This window comes from Dreissena polymorpha, chromosome 6, assembly GCF_020536995.1.
Source record: "Dreissena polymorpha isolate Duluth1 chromosome 6, UMN_Dpol_1.0, whole genome shotgun sequence".
Classification (NCBI taxonomy): Eukaryota; Metazoa; Mollusca; class Bivalvia; order Myida; family Dreissenidae; genus Dreissena; species Dreissena polymorpha.
The window spans coordinates 99091662-99111498 of record NC_068360.1 but is presented as its reverse complement, the minus strand read 5'-3'; the positions used below and the strand labels follow the sequence as shown (position 1 = coordinate 99111498).

General features: G+C 33.9%; 2 protein-coding genes across 3 annotated transcripts in view; one reads left to right on the top strand and one right to left on the bottom strand.

Annotated features, from left to right (window-relative positions):
• Positions 1-4953, bottom strand: part of LOC127835938 (nephrin-like) — a 35341-nt gene extending 30388 nt beyond the window's left edge. Inside the window, exons 1-3 of the mRNA XM_052362359.1 lie at positions 4623-4953; positions 3597-3851; positions 1036-1380 (exon numbers count right to left, since the gene is read on the bottom strand). Of these exons, the coding sequence (XP_052218319.1) occupies positions 1036-1380; positions 3597-3851; positions 4623-4953 (931 nt within the window). The remainder of the gene's footprint in view (positions 1-1035; positions 1381-3596; positions 3852-4622) is intronic.
• A 1750-nt stretch (positions 4954-6703) lies between these two features.
• On the top strand, positions 6704-17824 carry LOC127836617 (uncharacterized). Of its 2 annotated transcripts, none has more exons than XM_052363290.1 (6): positions 6704-6838; positions 6974-7156; positions 13957-14088; positions 14400-14450; positions 16244-16276; positions 17353-17824. In XM_052363290.1, the coding sequence occupies exons 1-6, from the start codon at positions 6778-6780 to the stop codon at positions 17427-17429; spliced, it is 537 nt and encodes a 178-aa protein (XP_052219250.1). In that variant the 5' UTR covers positions 6704-6777; the 3' UTR covers positions 17430-17824. The 2 variants fall into 2 exon arrangements, with proteins under 2 accessions (XP_052219250.1, XP_052219249.1); XM_052363289.1 differs by having other exon boundaries at positions 17350-17824.
• The last annotated feature ends 2013 nt before the right edge of the window (positions 17825-19837 follow it).

Sequence of the window (19837 nt, the reverse complement as noted above, 5' to 3'; positions counted from 1 at the left end):
GTACGTAATATCGAAGTATATTACACACATGGCAGGAATAGAGGCCAATGTGTAACCATCCGTCCGTAAAATTATAATTGACAATGCGTAACTCGATAATTTACATGTTGTCTGTACATGTAGTGATCCATTTGACACTGTTGTACATGTGAATGTTAAACCGACATAACACACTTATTCTTGCATTATTAAATCAAACGACAATTTCGATCTCCAACATGTCAACGCGTGTTTACAAAGTATACTTTTAAAATATGTTCTTATACACGTTTTGTGTATGCATGTAGACGAACCTGTTATCCGATGTGAATAAAGTAAATCGCATCGGCCTACCTTTTTGAAGCCTGATACATGCCCGAGCTAGCACCGCGCTCTTAAGGCTCAGATCCGCTAGGCTGACAAACCCTTGCGTACAATACACACTGACGCAAAATTACGATCAAGTGAATTAAAGAATTGCACCAGAAAAATACATTGAAAGTGTCGTCTTTAAGTAGCCTGTACAGACTTCACATTCTGAACGTTACGACACTTAACGTAGCCTAATAGCATATTTGTAACACGATTAGTTGTACATATTTGCTCATTAATATAATAGTATGTAGTTTAATAGTTTGTGGTAACATAAAATATATCAACTGTGAACTCATTACACTGTGCTATATTATTTTCTCTTTTATGCAATAACAATGCTAACCTCTTTAGTGTGACACAACGTGGGAGAGCTAAGTCTATTATAGGATTTTGATATTAAAATACACCAATATAATTACATTTGACAACTAATGTTTATATTCGAACTTTGCACATGAATGAGCACATATATAGAGATTGGTCTTTACTTGTCTTATTTCTGTTTAAATTGTTTTAAGTAACCACTGAAGTACTATTATTCACTATTTAGCATACAAATAACTTCTTTTGAATCCGAATCTTATGGTACACGTTGATATACTTATATTGACACTATTATATACACGATACATAATTTAGTACTAGTGCTTTCACAAGATTATCGACATAGTGATAACTTACATATTAATCTGAGCGTGTAGACGTTGCTTTCAATCTGCACACCTCCATATAAAGCCTTGCAGCGCCATCTTTGACCGTCTTGTGTTGCATTCACCGACTTTATAGAACATGAATAGGTCTGAGGTGAAGAGCAGAAACACTCCATAGCAGTGCTGTCAGTCCGACATAGTTGTTTTTCATCCAACCATTGTTGAGCAATGACCTTTTCCTCTACTTCTGATCCTTTTTCTGTTTTGAACCAGGTTATAGAGACCGGCCTGGATAACGTTGAGCAGGTTAACGTTATATTGTTGTTGACAATGCCTCCAGTTACATCAAGAGTCAATGTCTGCGATGCCGTGTACCCTTTATTGAATAGTGATTTTATTTTTGGATCACAATTTATACAATAATGTGATATCATTATCATAATAATGTATCCTTTTCACATGAAATTTCGTATTTATCGAATAAAATTTACAATTTGGAGCGCAATATTTATGCATTACTGTAAGGAAATGTTTATCAAAATATACCTTTCAAAACAAATAGGTTAATAATATTAAATAAACGGTTAACAAAGGTGAAACCCATAGCTCATCGATTTAAGTAATAAAGTAGTCCTTTAAGCAAACGGGCAATTGTCGTTTTATGCTAAACGGAAGTAAAAAGAACTTGAGGTCACGGACTTGTATTATTATCTTTCCGGACAACAAATGAAACACATACATAGATATATGGCATAAACTTTCTCTAATTGAAGGCATATATACGAGATATAGTATCCACGTTTGTCTCCGTTGATGTCTTAACTTGTTACATTTATGGCAGACCCAAGTCTTTATAACAAGACGGACACATAGTCAAAATCAAAGTCTGTGTCCATTTTGGACAGCAAACTACATATATTAATACTTGTTAAGCGTACATGTGATATATTTTGACAAGAACATCGTTCACCAGACGCTGCATTGCACCTGATTGATTTTAGTGTAATATACGCTTTTGTACTTTATTGATAGATTGGCGGACGTACAGATACAACGGAGGTTAAGTTGATGATTAACAGTACCATACCAAATTTAGTGAAGTATGCAAAACATGCTTTAAACAAGTACTCTCAATAAATAAGCAATATTAACAAAATGGGCACTAAAACCGTTATCGCCTTATTGCCAATTGACGTCGACGACGTCGCAATTATCTATGTTTCTTAAAATCGAAAAATCCATAAAAATCCGTATCATTCGTCGTACCATTGTCTATAATAAACTTAATATGCGCATGCTAAATAAAGTTAAAGGAAAAACTAACGGAAACCCAAATTAATCACATCATTAAATCCGCATGCATTTAATCAGAGGGGGTACTTTTTACGTGACTGAACGACTTATTTATTCGGATGCTTAAGTCAAAGTTATATATTTGTTGTTCTTGTTGTGTTTGTTACTATCAATTATAATGTTACGATCGCTTTATTTTCGTTACATCGGCATACGTTCTGAAGTTGTTAATCCCTATTCAAATAATTTTAATAATTTCAATTAATATCCAACATAATTTTCAATTTAATATCAAAATGCTATAATTTGAATCCCCTCTTTTGCCGGGCAAAATCGCAAATTCAATGTTTGCTGTCACAAAGTTTAACGATATTACAGCCCTAAAAAAACTCGTCAGTCTTCTGCAAGAAACGAGACATTATATTTCCCTGAAAACTATTTAAAATAAAGTACCCCATTTATAAATACATTGACAAAGTATTTAATCTAAAAATCAAATACGACGAGATTAACTTTTTTAAAAACATATAACTGAGTACACAAAAAGATAGCAAATAATGTTAGGAACATATTTATATGAATCATGGCATGTATGAAACAAGTTGTGGAACTACGGTAATTTAATAAAAATCTCATTCCCATCCAAGTTTTAAAGAGAATTGATAACATATTTTGTTTTAATGTCATTAAATATGATTGCTTACAAATTTTTAATGTTTTCAATAATTGTTACTTATTTTTATATTAAGATTTTTTTACCAAAAAAAAAACAACACCGGCGGGATTCGAACCGTGTCGTCAGGATCAGTATGCGGATGCGCTACAACTGCACCAAATTATTATGGACTGTTGCCAAACATTATACCATTTGTAAACGTTATCTAGATAGATAGATAGATAGATTCTTTATTTTCTCCATTCATGGAGAGCTTAACACATTTACAACAAGTATTTACATCATTAATGTATACAATAGATAATAATATGTGTATATTAATATATGTACATGCATATCAACAACAATAGAGAGACGATTTTATAATTGGACACTCACAAACTAACAAACTAGTCTCAGCAATAGGATTGCTAATTGATTATTCAGGCGATTGTCATCTGTAGTTGATAGCGTCATTTGAAACAACGTTACGATTTGTTCTAATGGTGTCTTTCGTATCAATTTAATAAAACACTGAGACCCCTTTTGGTAAATGACAGCATCCCAAAGTGATTCACGTAACAGTTCCCTTCTCGAACAAAAACACACTGAGTGAAGTAGTTTGTTTTCCGTGTGTATCCCACACAATGAGCACACTGTTGGGTACGATCTAGAGAGGAATCCTCCCAGTTGTGCCATCAGGGTGGCTATTAAGGGCGATAGCTTAGGCGAAATCCGGGATATTTTCCAGAGGGACGAGGGCTTATCTACGTGTAGAACATCATCAAGGTTGAATGTGGGACACACGTCCCGGATACTTTCCAACTGTCTGTGATGTTCCGGAGCGGATACCGATCGTTGGAGCATCTGTTTCCACGCTTGCTTAGACGGGAACAAACCTGATTGTAAATACCCGTCTAAACACGATTGCAGTTGGTATTTATACAGCAGTCTGTAGATTTCCGGAACGAAGCCTTTAGTTTGTTTGTCGTTATTCAGGTATCGTACTAGTCTGTTAATGAACACTTGTTTGGCAAGGTATTGGTTTGGTAAACGACATAATTGACCAAAAAACACTAGCTTTTTCCTGTCAATGATATTCTCAATCGAGTTTACATTAATTGATGCTAATGCAAAGTCCGTATTCGTTAAGGAATGAAATTGCTGCATAGATTTAATACAAAACCGATGAGAGCGCTCAAGGCGTAACATATCGCTGGCACCGATAACAGTCCACAGTTCACAGCCGTATAATGCTTTCGGAACAACCACGGATTGATAAATTGTTCTTAAGGTGATTGGGCTGAGTGATGGTGGATTAAAGCCGCTGCTGCATATGCTCAGGTATGTACCTCGAAGCTTGTTGCAGGCGTCTGCTATAAGCATTTGCGACGAAAGCCACGCGTCGGTAGTTATCCCCAAATGTGAATAACTTTCGGATTCTTTAACTGTTTCACTTCCAAGTCTAAACACGCGGGAGTTTCCTGTGTGTGTACGCTCATTAAAAACGATGACGGCACATTTACTTGCGTTATATTCATAGCGCCATACTCTCGAGTATTTGTAGCATATATCCATCATTTTATCAAGTCCCGTTTTTGAGTACGATATTAAAACCATATCGTCTGCTACGGTCGGCGAACAGATGTTCATGTTGTAGATACACATACCCAGCCCGCTATCCTCCAGTTGTTTGATAAGCCCATTGATGAACACTAAGTACAGGAGCGGTGAGCTTTTACTCCCCTGGCGGGTACCTTGCAAAACCGGGAACTCATGGGAACGTCTTCCATGGGTAAGAACATAGCTTTTGGCGTTCATATAGAGGTCTTTAATCGCAATGAGGCTTGTGGGGTCAATGTTGCATTTCAACAATTTGTACAGAAGCCCTGCATGCCACACATTGTCGAATGCATGCTTCCCGTCCAGGAAGCAGACAGACATCTTGGATGAATGCTCGCGTGAAAACTGAATGCATTCTCGTAACACGAATGACGTCATTATAGAGCCGAGTTGTTCTTGGAAGCCACGTTGTTGCATGCTTAAAGTCTCGGAAATAGTATCTTTACAACGCAACAAAATAACTGATTCATACAATTTTAAAACCGCCGAGAGAAGAGTAATTGCACGGTAATTATGTGGGTCATCCTTTCTTTTTCTACCCCCTTTATGGATAGTTATTATCACACCACGTTTCATACAGTTCGGGATATAACCTAGTCTTAGCATGTACGTGAAGAGGTTAGCTAGTGCAGGGGCTACAACTGTCCGTGCAAAAAATGAAATGTTCATAAACGATATTGTCTTCGCCAGATGATTTTCCTCTCGGTAGTGTATTGATGATATTTTCAATCACTTCAGGGGACACAGATGCGTTGGGGTCTGTGGTCGTGGAGAGAAGGGTACGTTCCACTTCGGTAGACGTTTTCAACAAAAATTGTTCGTCAAAGTCGCGTGATGCTGATGGCTTATACAGATTCTCAAAGTAGTTTCCCCATCCTTGTAGTTGCTCATCGCGGTCACGAACAACGGTTCCGTGGAATATTAGTTATTAATATAAAATCTTCGAAAACAGTTTTCTATTTGAAAGGGCATTGTTATCCCTTGGAAAATACGCACCTGACTGAGAGATATGTTTCTGATTTGCGGTTTACAATAGTCCGTTGGCTTAAGCCAATAGACTGAAAAGCTGCTGAAGGATATTTTGAGATTGTTGTTGCTATTGGCACATTAATCGGTGTCTGCAAGTTTAACTCTTCGTAGATAAATTACCGACAATACTTTTTATTTGTGAGCGAAGATGCAATTTTGCAAATCAGTATGAGTTAGCTACGGAAGGGCCCGTAACCCATGACTGTCTGTGCGGATAACTGCAGTATAATTTAGCCGGATCTCACGTGCTTGATTTAGCGGTGGTAAAATGTTATCTACCATTGATTTGCTGATAACATTAGAGTGTTTATAAACAAAAACACGTGTTTGAGCAGACAGCAATTTGGTTTTTTGTTGCATCTGTATTTACATGTAAACTTGAATTGAGTCATCCGCTAGCTTTTGGCTGAGAGAAATTCATAACCTTTCAAATTGGCGGTGCTTAGCATTACAGGGAAATTTGATTTTCAAGCAAACAACAAAAAACCTTTCTCTGTAAGTCAATAACTATATAACTTACAACCACCAAATTACACATACATATTGTTTGTATATTAAAGTATATGCATGCCAAATTTCATCGAAAAATATTCAATACAAAGTTGAATATTTTGAAAATAATCTTTTTATGTTTTCTGCTGTTTACACAACAGTGTACAACTGAAAAGTATACATTTTATACTGCTTCTCTAATGTTAAAAGCGTTTGCTCTAACCACCTCATCTGCCTGTTCTCACTGGTACACTACATAGTGTGTATTTGACAGCTTGTAAGACAACGTTGGCAAGTCTAGTGTTTATCATTGAAATCTGTACATATTGGCTGCTTTCAGGGAAAACGGGGCTTAATGCATGTCAAATAAGATTAGCCTGTGCACACTGATTAGCTGTATCAATGATTTGAAAAAAACAACAACACACATATCGACCTGTGCTTTAAGACACACTCATTATACATTTGAATGGGGTGTGGTCATTTCAAAGTTGCGATATAAAAAGCTATAAAATAATTTTGAAAACTGAGTTGCGTCTAAGATTATACAAAAGCGAACAAATTCAGTGCCTTCAGCGCTTTGATAAAAACCATTATCGCAAGCAGAGCTTTGATTTGTGTTTACGTATTGACAGCTGTAAGCAGTGAGTGTGTGCTTGAAACTCACAATGAACGGTGACTATGGCGTCTTCAATTTTAGTTGGAGTATTAATAATTCTCCTGGAAACGAGCACCATATCAGGTTAAATATGTTTTAATCGATTTCCCAGTGTATTACTTAAATTTGTGTTTTCATATTAAAATCATAAATACAGCAGTTCGATTAAAGTGTGACGTATCACAATATCAAAATGTGATATTTTAATTTGCATTTCAGGAACATGTGCAGAGCATTTTTATGATTACGGAACACAAAATGTTGTGTTGGAGTTTAATTTTAGATGGGTTATTTCCGAACAAAAACACGTACTCTGTTTTTTTGGATCCAACAAAATAGGAGAGTGCTATGATTCATTTGGATATATATGTGCTCTTAACTCAACGAGCACAGGTGTATACACAATCGTGATACATCGGCTATCTCGGATTCCTCCGTAAGATAGGCCTCGTGGCTAACGGTCGCCATATTGCCTTGTATTACTACTTTACTACCCAAAAGGTTGTCAGTCTATTGTTATGAGGCTGTATACGATGCGCGTTGAAATAGCGCCAAACTTTTTACCGAAACTTTGATATTAAGAGCACTATAAACGTTCATTTGAGTTGCATTTTGACCTATTATCCAAGTGATTTACTTTTCCATTATTATTTAATCACCCTATCATCCAATTTTTAAGATGAAATTACGGTGTTTACAAAACCAACCAAACCGAAAGTGAAACTTGATGCATTACGTTTCGCGATGTAAACATTAAATATTTGTTCAGTTTGAGGAAGCGAATCGATAATAGACGGTGGAATATGTATGCAATACAGACTATCATTGCCGATTGTAGTACTGGCTAAAAAATACTTTTTATGACAGGTCATGTATAGAACGTTAATCAAAATAGTGACCATAAATCACTACAAATGTCTGGGTTGATCATTAATATAATTAATGCACGTTTCTGATCTAATGCCTGTATCTAGTTGTAATTGCCATGATATTGATAAAATTAAAACGTTTTTATCATATATTAACATTACATGTTTTATTTTTATCATTTAGGTAATATATGATTGTATCATTATCATCATTAAATATTCTGAAAATGATCTAAATTATCATGATTACTTTAAAGTAGAATTTTTAACGTTTACTCATTATTTTTAATGAATTTGCACATTTGCTTGATTCAAAATAAAATGTATTAATAAGGGTTTCAGTTTTTAATTTTTATCCAATTTTTAGTTCGATTAAATTTAAAGTACTAACTACATACATGTATGTGAAATGCTCTTGAGTTCGTTTCCTGGGCCTAGAACCAGTACTTGGGTGTCTCTTGGAGATTTCTTAAGAATGCTCCCACACTGGGGATCAAACCAGTGACCTCCAGATCATTAGGTGGACACCACATCCATTACACATCAGCGACCTTTAATTAGTAAATTACTTTAGTATTGCAGCATTATATAATGTAATGTTGCTACATATTTTTGGAAAATGATTAATGTGCTGTACTAAATAAATCCAAATGCATACAATTTTAATTGTGTATATTGTGTGATTATTAGTTACAAATTCCCTTTTTACAGGTATACTGGATTATGAAAGACTGATAAACATAAAATTGACAACTCATCTCCCCAACGATACTTTGTGTGGCTCATTCTCAGAACAAACCCATAGTCAGTGAGAAAACTACAGTGTAAAAAGACCACTTGATTGTGACAATTATGGCTGACCAAGCAAATGTTATCATTTAAAATAAAGAAAACTTCCAGTTCAATATACATTTTATACCAATTATGACATTGGCCAACACAGAAAATAATTATAAGGTTGATTTTCCCAAAATTGACTGTTACAATTGGATACTGTTTTAAGCTTCACTCTACTTTGTCTGAAAATAAAAGTCCTAAATGATGTAATAGAAACATACATATTTAATTTTTAGTTTTACAAGGATATATATATACATACATATATTATAATATCTTTTTATCGATGGTCAATCAATTTAAGATTAAATAATATATACATACACATTTTATACATGTGTATGCTTTGATTTTTTTCTATTGAAGCCAAATTAATATCCCATTAGATAGATAGATAATATCACAGCAGTATTCCTATTTTGTCTGCAAGTACTGCAGAAATCATGGATTATTATTTTACTGAGTCAGCCTTAATCTTTATATTATAATTGTTAAAACAGATTAAGATGTGTATTATACAATTGAGGATGCATCAAGATTAAAAAATGGTACATGTATAAATTAATAAAGAATCAATAACAATCAGAAACTGTGCATTTTTTACAGTATTGTGTGAAAGGATTTGAAGTAATGATTTGTTTTTGAAATATGATTTATGTGAATTTGAATAAATATATAAAATTTAGTGATTTTCTCAGACAAAAACTGTTAATTACATACTAAAGTATTCAGAATGTATTATTGTAATATTCATTCGAATTTTTTAGTACAAAAAGCACTTTTCCCTGGCATTTGTATTTATAGTAATTGCATATTTTATAATTCTGACAGCATTTATAAACTGTGTTCATGCAAGCATGAACACGGTTTCATTTTTTGAGTATTTAAACAAGAGGACCATGATGGCCCTGTATCACTCCACTGCTGAAAAAAAGGCTGAAACAAATTTCTCTGCATGTGCAAATACTTAAATATAGGCCCTATTTAAGCACATGTACACTTTTGTGACCTTCTGGGCTGGGTCAAATTTAACCCCAGGGGCATAATTTGAGAAAACTTTGTAGAGGACTACTATATCTCACTACATACAAAATGTGGTAGCCCTAGGTCCTAGAGTTAAGGACAAGAAAATATTTAAAGTTTTCACAAAGTAAGCAAGATATAAGCGTATAATTATAATGTTCAATTTTGTGACATGCGTGTCAGGATCAAATTTGACCCAAAGGGCATAATTTGAACAAACTTGGTAGAGGACTATAAGATGTTACTGCATACCAAATTTGGTAGCCATAGTCCAAATGGTTTTCGACAAGAAGATTTTTAAAGATTTCACAAAATAGGCGCTTTAAAAGCGTTTATTCAATTTTGTGACCCCCCGGGGCAGGGTCAAAGTTGACCCCAGAGGCATTATTTGAACAAATTTGGTAGAGGTTTATTAGATGTCACTACATACCAAATTTGGTAGCCCTAGGCCCAATGGTTATGGACAACAAGATTTTTAAAGTTTTCACAAAATAGGCCCCATATAAGCGTATGTTCAGTTTTGTGACCCCGGGCAGGGTCAAATTTGACCCAAGGGGCATAATTTGAACAAACTTGGTCGAGAACTATAACATGTCACTACATACCAAATTTGGTAGCCCTATGCCTTATGGTTAAGGACAAGAAGAGTTTTAAAATTTTCACAAAATAGGCACTATATAAGCATATAATTGATTTTGTGGCCACCGGGGCAGGGTCAAATTTGACCCCTGGGGCATAATTTGAACAAACTAAGTAGAGGACTATACAATGTCACTTCATACCAAATTGTGTAGCCCTAGGCCTTATGGTTATGGACAAGATTTTTTTTAAGTTATCACAAAATAGGCAATATATAAGCATATGTTCAATTTTGTGACCCCTGGGGAATGGGTCAAATTTTACCCTAGGGATTAAATTTGAACAAATTTGGTAGAGGACTATTAGATGTCACTATATACCAAATTTGATAGCCCTAGGCCGGATTGTTATTGACAAGAATTTTTTTGAAGTTTTCACAAAATAGGCCTTATATAAGCATATGTTCAATTTTGTGACCCTCTGGTCAGGGTCAAACTTGACCCCAGGGGCATAATTTGAACAAACTTGGTAGAGGACTATAAGATGCCACTACATACCAAATTTGGTAGCCCTAGGCCCAATGGTTATGGACGAGAAGATTTGTAAAGTTTTCACAAAATATACCCTATATATGCATATGTTCAATTTTGTGACCCCCGGGGCAGGGTCAAATTTGACCCCAGGGGTATAATTTGAACAAATTTGGTAGAGGACTATTAGATGTCTCTACATACCAAATTTGATAGCCCTAGGCCCAATGGTTATGGACGGGAGATTTTGAAAGTTTTCACAAAATAGGCCTTACATTGTATTTAAGCAAATTTTCAATTTTGTGACCCCCAGGGCAGTCAAATTTGACCCCAGGGGCATAATTTGAACAAATTTGAAAGAGGTACACCCCAGGAACATTCCTAAGAAATTTCATCAGAATTGGACCAGTAGTTTAGGAGAAGATGTTTAAAGGAAAAGTTTATGCATGGATGCACGATGGACACAGGACCTTTGGCCAGTGGAGCTAAAAATCAAATTAAACATTTAGTTTTGATTTAAAATCAGTTTTTATATGCAAGTGTCTATTTCACTTATAAATTAAAACAGCATATTATTCATTATTGAAAAGATTATTCCAAGCTTGATGTCATATTTCAACTTTGCATAGTGTAGTTAATTGAACATTGTATTGAACTGTATGGGCAGCTATATTTTTTAATTTATGTACATGTGTATGTTGTATTATACAAAATGCATTATTTCTACCACAAGTAGACCATATAAGGCTTACTGCTACTAAATAGGCACTGGTATGAATTTGACACTGTTTTTGATGCTCATACAAAACTTTAATTATTACTACACTTTAGTATATTAAATATTTTCAAGTTTTTTTTCAACATTTTTTGCAAAAGAAAAGAGTGTCTTAATGCATTTGAAAATATACTTAAAACAAACTAAAAATGCATTTTAACATACCTTTTTCCTGGTAAAGTGTATTTGGGATGATAAAAAATACACTTGAAGAGTATTAATGCTGGAAAAATGCAGAAAAAAATACATTTGTTTCTGTTAGAAGTGTGTCTTGTCTGCATTTTTAAGTGTATTAAATGCACATCAAATGCAGATAAATACAATGCCAATACTGTTACATGTATTGTAATGGACATAAAATGCACTTGTTCTTGTAATTAAATGCTTTAGTGAATTGAAATAACCTTTTATAACGTTTTAACAATTAATAATACCTTCTTATATAAATTTTCTTTTGAAATGTGACACTTAAATGATTTTTGCACCACTAGTAAGAGATATAATTTGTGCTCATATAAATGCTTTATCATTACACTACATAATATCATTTGTTGTATGAAAATTACGCGTAAAATTCATGTGAAAGCTCAAGAGATCAATAGCAGCGTGCTATACCCTGCTCCTTTTTACATGACTTGATGGTATTTAGTCCCCAATTCTACATGGCTAAGGGAAAATTAATGTGCAGATTTGACAAATAAGTCTTAACTGGGATCCAATAGGCAGACTTTCATATTACTTGTATTTAATTTAAATCATGATCTGAATTGCTCTTTGGCAAATCTTTGTTGGTCACAGTATTCAACTGAATTTTGTTCACTTTGTAGTGATTATATTTCCTATATTTATCAGACAACATCGTTCTTCAAAAGTTTAACATGATTGCTTGGTTAATTTAGAAACAAGATCAATGCATCATAACATAAAATGAAAAAATGTGTATTAAATAGTAAAAATGGCAGCAAAAAAGCACTAGATTATCTGCCTTAAATCTGAGACGATATGTTGATGTATTGGAATTTCTCATAAATAATGTGCTCCATAGTTGTATAATTGTATAGTCGCATGCATGAGTGGTGTCAATGTCACAATACCAATTAAAGCCTATAATTTACTAAAACAATTTGAAGTTTGATGTGAGTGTTTTTCAAGATCTGTTATATATAATTATATATACATGTATATATATATTGTTGAAAAGTTAACATGCAATAAGTTTACTGTAATTAAGTGACAAATAGTTTTACTGATTTGGTTGGATGCATATATGCAGATATATCATGGTTTGTGCAGAGGACAGTAGCAAAAACAAGAGCTGTCTCCGTAGGATGACATACGCCCCCGATAAACGCTTTAATAGAAGTTATGAGCATTTTTCAAAACCTAAAAGCCGACCCTAAGTTCAAGGTCAAAGGGGTCAAAATTTGTGTGTGTATGGGAAGGCCTTGTCCATATACACATGCATACCAAATATGAATGTTACATCTGAAGCTACATAGAAGTTATGAGCATTTTTTCGAAACCTAAATGCAAAGTGTGACGGATAGACAGACGGACAGTGCGATCACTAAATGCCCTCCTTTGGGGGCATAAAAATGTGTTTCACATTGTTTTGGTAAATTAGTAATGTAGTTAAAAGAACAGAATCATCAATTATAAAGTTATTGATTATAAAGTGTTGCTGGCATATTTGATGCATTCATCTAGCTAAAACAAGGTCCCTGTTTTATCCCCACTGGCACCGAGTGAGGGTTCTCAAAATCTTTAAACAATATAAATAACTACATATAGGGTCGAGAGCCGTGTTGATATGGGGGCTAAACACCTGAAATCAAAGCGACCCAGGTTAAAGGCCGAGGCCAAATAAATAAACCAGGGCAGAGGCCGCACGAGCCTGCTATACTCTGAACAAGTATTGTTTCTTCTCAGAAAACTGGCTTAAGTGTCTTACTAAGCTTTAGACTTTGAGTTTCAGTGCAATCAATCTAAAATAAATTGGTCAAATTATAGCTAAAGAAACTCCAGCGTACAGTTTATATAGACTAAAGTATTGACTGACCTGTAAAGTCGCGCCAGTCAAAAATCATAAAAAGCGACATTTAAAGTTATGGTAGCCAGAACTAGTCAAATTAAATAATAATTTGTAAAAAATAAACATTCTGCACAAATTCAATTATTTACTTTACCTGTGTGCATGAATCATTTCAGTCTTGATGGTTAGTGAACTATGTCAAAAGCACCATATCTATGAAACACTTGTTTTTTTAATAGTGCAATGTTCCACAGAAATGATGCTGATGATTATTCTACACGATGATGAATTATTAGATATATTTCTAAATTCCATTTCCACCAACAATTCGGTTATTCAACTACCAGTTCACATGCTTCATACACAGTTGAAAATAACACTATTTCACTCAACAACCGTGACACATGTACTCAATTTTTCAACTTTTCGCAATTAAAATTGTCTTCTACTGTTATTGTTGTTGTTGTACTTTTGAAAGTAGTTCGAAAGATGGCGACCATTAACCCAGAGATTGATTTATGAAATAAATCGTCTGCTGATCCAGAGTGGTGTATACAGTATATCTACGAATATAGATTTAACCGGTGTGAATGTTACAATAATAACATTCAATAGCACAACGTCGGGAAACTACAGTTGTTCTAAAAATACTTTTACAGAAAATGTCACCAAATGTGTACAAAACGCAGGTAGTATTTTATGTTTCTTGTGTAGTAAACCGTATAATGTTAAAGTATGTATTGTATTTATACAGATTCACTAATACAAGCCCTTGTCAGTTTAGTGAAAATAAAGACAAATATTTCAAAAATAATGGGTTAAACAAATAAAAAAGCAATTAACATTTTTCTTTAAAAGTGCATTCACATTTCAAAATAATAAACATTAAAATAGTTTGCGAGGAAACGAATGTGCAGACTATTTAGGATAAATTCCCTAAACACGATATGCTTTAAGAAAGTGTTTTCGTCGTTGCTATATTTGTCTCCATTTGTTTAAGTTTCAACAACTGCTACACCTACGACTATTAGGACAACTCCTGAACCTGAAGGTAGTGTGTGTTGTTTATTTTGTTGTTGTTGTTGTTTAATTTGTTGTTGTTGTTATTAACAATAATATGCACTTAGAGTAGTTTTTAATTTAACAAAGAGTGTTGTATTCCAATGATTCTGGAACAGAAAACGCTGGCTAATGGTATGAATTTTGCAATCCGAATACTATGTTTTGTAATAGTTAATGTGTTCTATTTATAAAATATTCGCTTTTAAAATAACTTATAGAATCACGCAATGCCACTCAAGTTTTAATTTTGGTAAATTGATGTCATGCCGTTTACTTAAACATTAAAAAATCAGCAAGGAATCGAATAATAAAACACCTTTCCATTTTATTGCTTTTATTGGGACCAATTGTGTCGAATTTTACGTTCATAAACAGTGCGCGTGTTACCCGTCTCCTTCAATTGCAATCGACAATGCTATGTATTCACTTATACTTTGTGATTTAAACCAGTCATGTTAACTTGTCAAAATAATATCGTACAACGATTTTGTTCGCTTGCTGTTGGTTTAAATGTTTAGTTATACAAGTCCGAATACACATGTCATCTTTGCTTTAGCACATAGGAATCGGATTGCAGTCAATACATCAAGATCGGCAACTCTACACAATTAGCAACGAAATGACTAAGGAGTTACCTCCCTCTTTTAATATTACAAACTAAAAATATAATCGTTTACCAAAATATATTTACGCTAATATTGTACTGAATGTGGGTGTGAGTGTGTGTGTGTGTGCGTGTGCGTGTGCGCGTGTGTGCGGGTGCGCGTGCGTGTGTGCGTGTATGTTTGTGTGTGTTTGTGTTTGTGTGTTCGCATATGGTTGCGCACATGTGTACCTGCGTACGTCCCTTTGTGTGTGCCCATGCATGAGTATGGATAAGCTAGCGTGAGCATGTGTGCGCCATGCGTATGTTTTTATGTTTGTGTGTGTATGTATATGTGCCTCCTTCGAGATTGTACGTGTATGTTTGTCGAATTGTATAAGTCCCTTCCTCATTGAAGCTCTATTACAATTTTTACATGCTTGTGGAGGGATCTAGCTTTCGGTTTAAACCTTCTCTGTTCGGTAGGGTGAATACAATTTGAACCATGTCCCTAAATATACCTGCTAAAATTCAGCTGTATATCTTTTACACATTTTCATATCTCTGTTATAATTCTTCATTTGTATTATGGTATTAAATTGACTAATAATCGTATAATCGTTATAACAGGTCACACCAACATTGCCGAGCTTTTGCAAAATACTAGTATCCAGTATCCTAAGAAGTCAACTGGTACCTTAAAAAGTTAGAACTATCTGCAGAATATGTACCGCCTTCATATTTAACGATCAATGCGCATTTGATAAATTGTGAATTTCGCTTGGATGAACTTTAAACTTAAAATGTAATGCTTGAAATGGAATAAGTTAGTTATTAACATTTAGGAAGTGAAATGTAAGAGAAATTATACATTGTATAAACTTAATTGACGATGTGAATTCTACACAATAACAAATGCTGTTTTATTATATAACTTATTGATGAACACATTCTAAAATCGACTGTATATGATCGTACGAAATTTAGTGTACGTGCAACCAGGTCAAGAGCCGCCTGTGTGTTCGAAAGTGGGAATTTATTTTGATTATTGTGTTACAATCATTGACAACAGCTGTTGAATCTTAAACAAAACGAAATATAACTGTTTTAATTATTTGTTTTACAGCATTAGAGTACTTTTAATTAAATTATATCTAGTCAGTATCTATGCCACAGTGATTTCGCTATATAATTTTCAGTGGCAAAGGCTTGTGGAGCTGAACATGTTACAGGTGAAATATTAATATATTCCAAAGTATGCTGTTATATAAGTACACATGTGTTGTCACTGTTCATATCAATACAATGCATTTTTTTAATATCTTGAAAGTCAATTTTTAAACAGAAAACCTATCATAACTGTATTTTTTATGTTTTGTACTAAATCCTTTAGATACTTGTGGTGAACAATATATAAATCTGTACTATATTTAAAGATCCGTACGAAGATGTGAAATAATACATTTCTGTTTCGAAAAGATCTGAAATCAGATAAAAAAATGGGTTTGTTGCAGTATTAGTATATGATACGAGTAAACCCACGTTTTATATTTGTTTAAACTTGGCATCAACCATAATGGATTAAACCATTGTTTAGAATGTCTGTCCTTCCTTACACGATGGCATGTTACATACTAATAGCCGAAAACAATGGTCAAGCCTTATTTCTTTTTTTGTAATGGAATTGTTTGGTTTTGGAGAATCATTTTCCCTATATTTAATATTATACAATTTTGACATTTAATGTGCAATGCAGGAGACTGTGTCTGTGCGCAAAACAGTTAATCACATTTCTAACCTTTTTTCATAATGTCTCAATTGATCATCAATCTTAAGTACAACATTGAAAGGCATTAAATTGTTTTTGAATAAATCAACGATTCCACAGTTAGCCATTCGTCAAGCAAAATCACTCTAAAATATTAATAATGTCATACGATTAATCAATCTAGAAATATTAATTTCAGTTAAAAGTAGTGCACTGTCATCCCATATTATTTTAAACTTGCTGTAAATATATTGTTGCTTCGTGTGCTAAGTACCGTGAATGCCAAGTTATGGCTTTGATGACAGGTCGTTACTAATACCTAAACAGAAAACTCTATGATATTATTAATATAATTAAATTCTTATTACATAATTTAACAATAATCCTTTATGTTTGAGTTGTCGCCGATTAATCAGTATGTCTATTGTCAGTCTTGAGGTGAATCAGACCAGCGCATGCATGCACTATCCTTTCTCATCAAAATGTTTGCCAATTCTAATATTTCGCAAATTACCATATTTTATTTTCTACATTTAGCAGTTTGGACCAAAGCAAACATTGCAGTTTTTACCTACGGAATAATCGTCTTCGTCTTGTCGATTGTGGAAATAAAATAGTATCTAGGCCCTATAGATTTCGTGTACATGGGTAATATTGGAAACCTGGTAAGTAACGAGCAGCTTATATGAATAACAAAATAAACTAAAATAAATGTACCTTCTGTATCTTTCGAATTCACTACCGAATTTACAAGATAGGACTTTAGGTTTAGCCTTCAAACTCCGAATACGTCTGAGCGTCCTTCCGTCAGTACGCAGGAATTTCTTATTCCTGCAATTTCGCAAACTTTTCGAACTTGGTATACTTATAAAGGGAACTGTGGCAATTATGCGCTAGATGATTCTTGTTTTGCGTGCAATACAATCCAAGCCTTGTTTAAATGTATGCATAGATATAGGATCTGACACGAGTTCTCATTTCATACCATATTTTATTAAAAGAGTTCAGAATTTTGGCGAGCTTACTTACGAATTTCCTGGACGAGTTTAATAAAATATCGTATGGAATGACAACGAGTGTCCGATCTTTTTTATCACATGCTTTTAAATGAGCTAATCTAATAAATATTAACGCAAACATAATGATCAATCCCGAATGTTGTTTACATTTCGTGACGTAATTTGACGTTGCAACGTCTTTGCAGCAAAATAACAAAATGTGATTGGCCAATCGAACGAAAATAAGCTAATGAAAACGCTTAAAAAGTATATTACACACGTGTAAGATAAAAATATTCGTAACGGTTATATAACATGGGAAACAGGGTATGGCATGTAATAAATTAAGCTTTTAGTGTAGGCTGTTGTAATATTTATATTAAAAGCATTCTTTCAGATCAATTTCAAAAGTGTCTCAATATGCTTTGTTGGTACAAAGTAAAAACTCTGTGGTCTTAAATAGGATATACCACGTTGGTATAACTATTCAATTAATATAAGATTCGGTGTCGTCCTGCTAACAAACAATACGTTTATTTTTGCGAATTACCCTTAAATTAGCATTATCGAAAGTGGCCCGATTACAGGTTTTACTTCTCAATATCAATTATAAGATATTTTCAATTTCTTAAGTCGCATAAGAGTTTATAAATGCGAAAACAAAATTAATAGTAATATTAATCATCATCATATAATATAATTGAAATAATAATAATAATCATCATCATCATCAGCAGCAGCAGCAGCAGCAGCAGCAGTGGTAGCAGCAGCATCATTAGCAGTAACAGTAGCATAAGCAGTAACAGTAGCAGTAGCAGTAGCAGCTGTAGTAGCAGTATCAGTAGTGGAAGTAGTAGAAGTAGTAGTAGAAGTAGTAGTTGTAGTAGTAGTAGTTGTAGTTGTAGTAGTAGTAGTAGTAGTAGTAGAAGTAGTAGTAGCAGTAGTAGTCGTAGTAGTAGTTGTAGTTGTAGTAGTAGTAGTAGCAGTAGTAGTAGTAGTAGTAGTAGTAGTAGTAGTAGTAGTAGTAGTAGTAGTAGTAGTAGTAGTAGTAGTAGTAGTAGTAGTAGTAGTAGTAGTAGTAGTAGTAGTAGTAGTAGTAGTAGTAGTAGTAGTAGTAGTAGTAGTAGTAGTAGTAGTAGTAGTAGTCTGATAAAAAGTTTATAAACGCGAAAATAATTATTATACGTATTTTTTTTGTTTTTTATTTTATTATTATTTTTTTTTAAATAATAATAAGTATTATTATTTGTAGTATTATTGATATTATTTCTCTGATTCTACTCATTTTATCAACGTTTCGATATGCGCCTTTATTTAAACAATGCACAAATGGTTTTCCTATATTTTAATTTTTTGACAACACATTTTGAATAATAAAGTTAATGTTTTTCAACGTCAAGTTACGCTGTAAATGATAACGTTGTATCAACTATCATTATTATTATTAACAGCGACAGCAGCGACAGCCGGAAAAGCAGCGGCAGCAGCGGTATCAGATGTAGGAGTGATGTAGCGGTTTTAGTAGCGGTAGAAGTAACGTTATTAGTAGCGATACTAGTAGCGGCAGTAGTCGCGGCATCAAGTAGAAGTAGTAGCAGTAGTAGTAGCAGCAGTAGTAGTAATAGTAGTAGTAGTAGTAGTAGTAGTAGTAGTAGAAGTAATAGTAGTAGTAGTAGTTGTAGTAGTAGTTGTAGTCGTAGTAGTAGTAGTAGTTGTAGTCGTAGTAGTAGTAGTAGTAGTAGTAGTAGTAGTAGTAGTAGTAGTAGTAGTAGTAGTAGTAGTAGTAGTAGTAGTTGTAGTAGTAGTTATATTAGCAGTACTAGTAGTAGTAGTAGTAGTAGTAGTAGTAGTAGTAGTAAGTGTGCTCAATTTTTACGTGTATTCAACTTACATATTTCATTCAAGCCGATGGTTAAGACCGAATGGTGAGTTGTTGAGCGATATACTAGTATAAATGCATCGCAGTTGTATAGACAACGATGTCATTCTGTACACAACGCAAATAAACAACCTTGAGGTAATCTTCG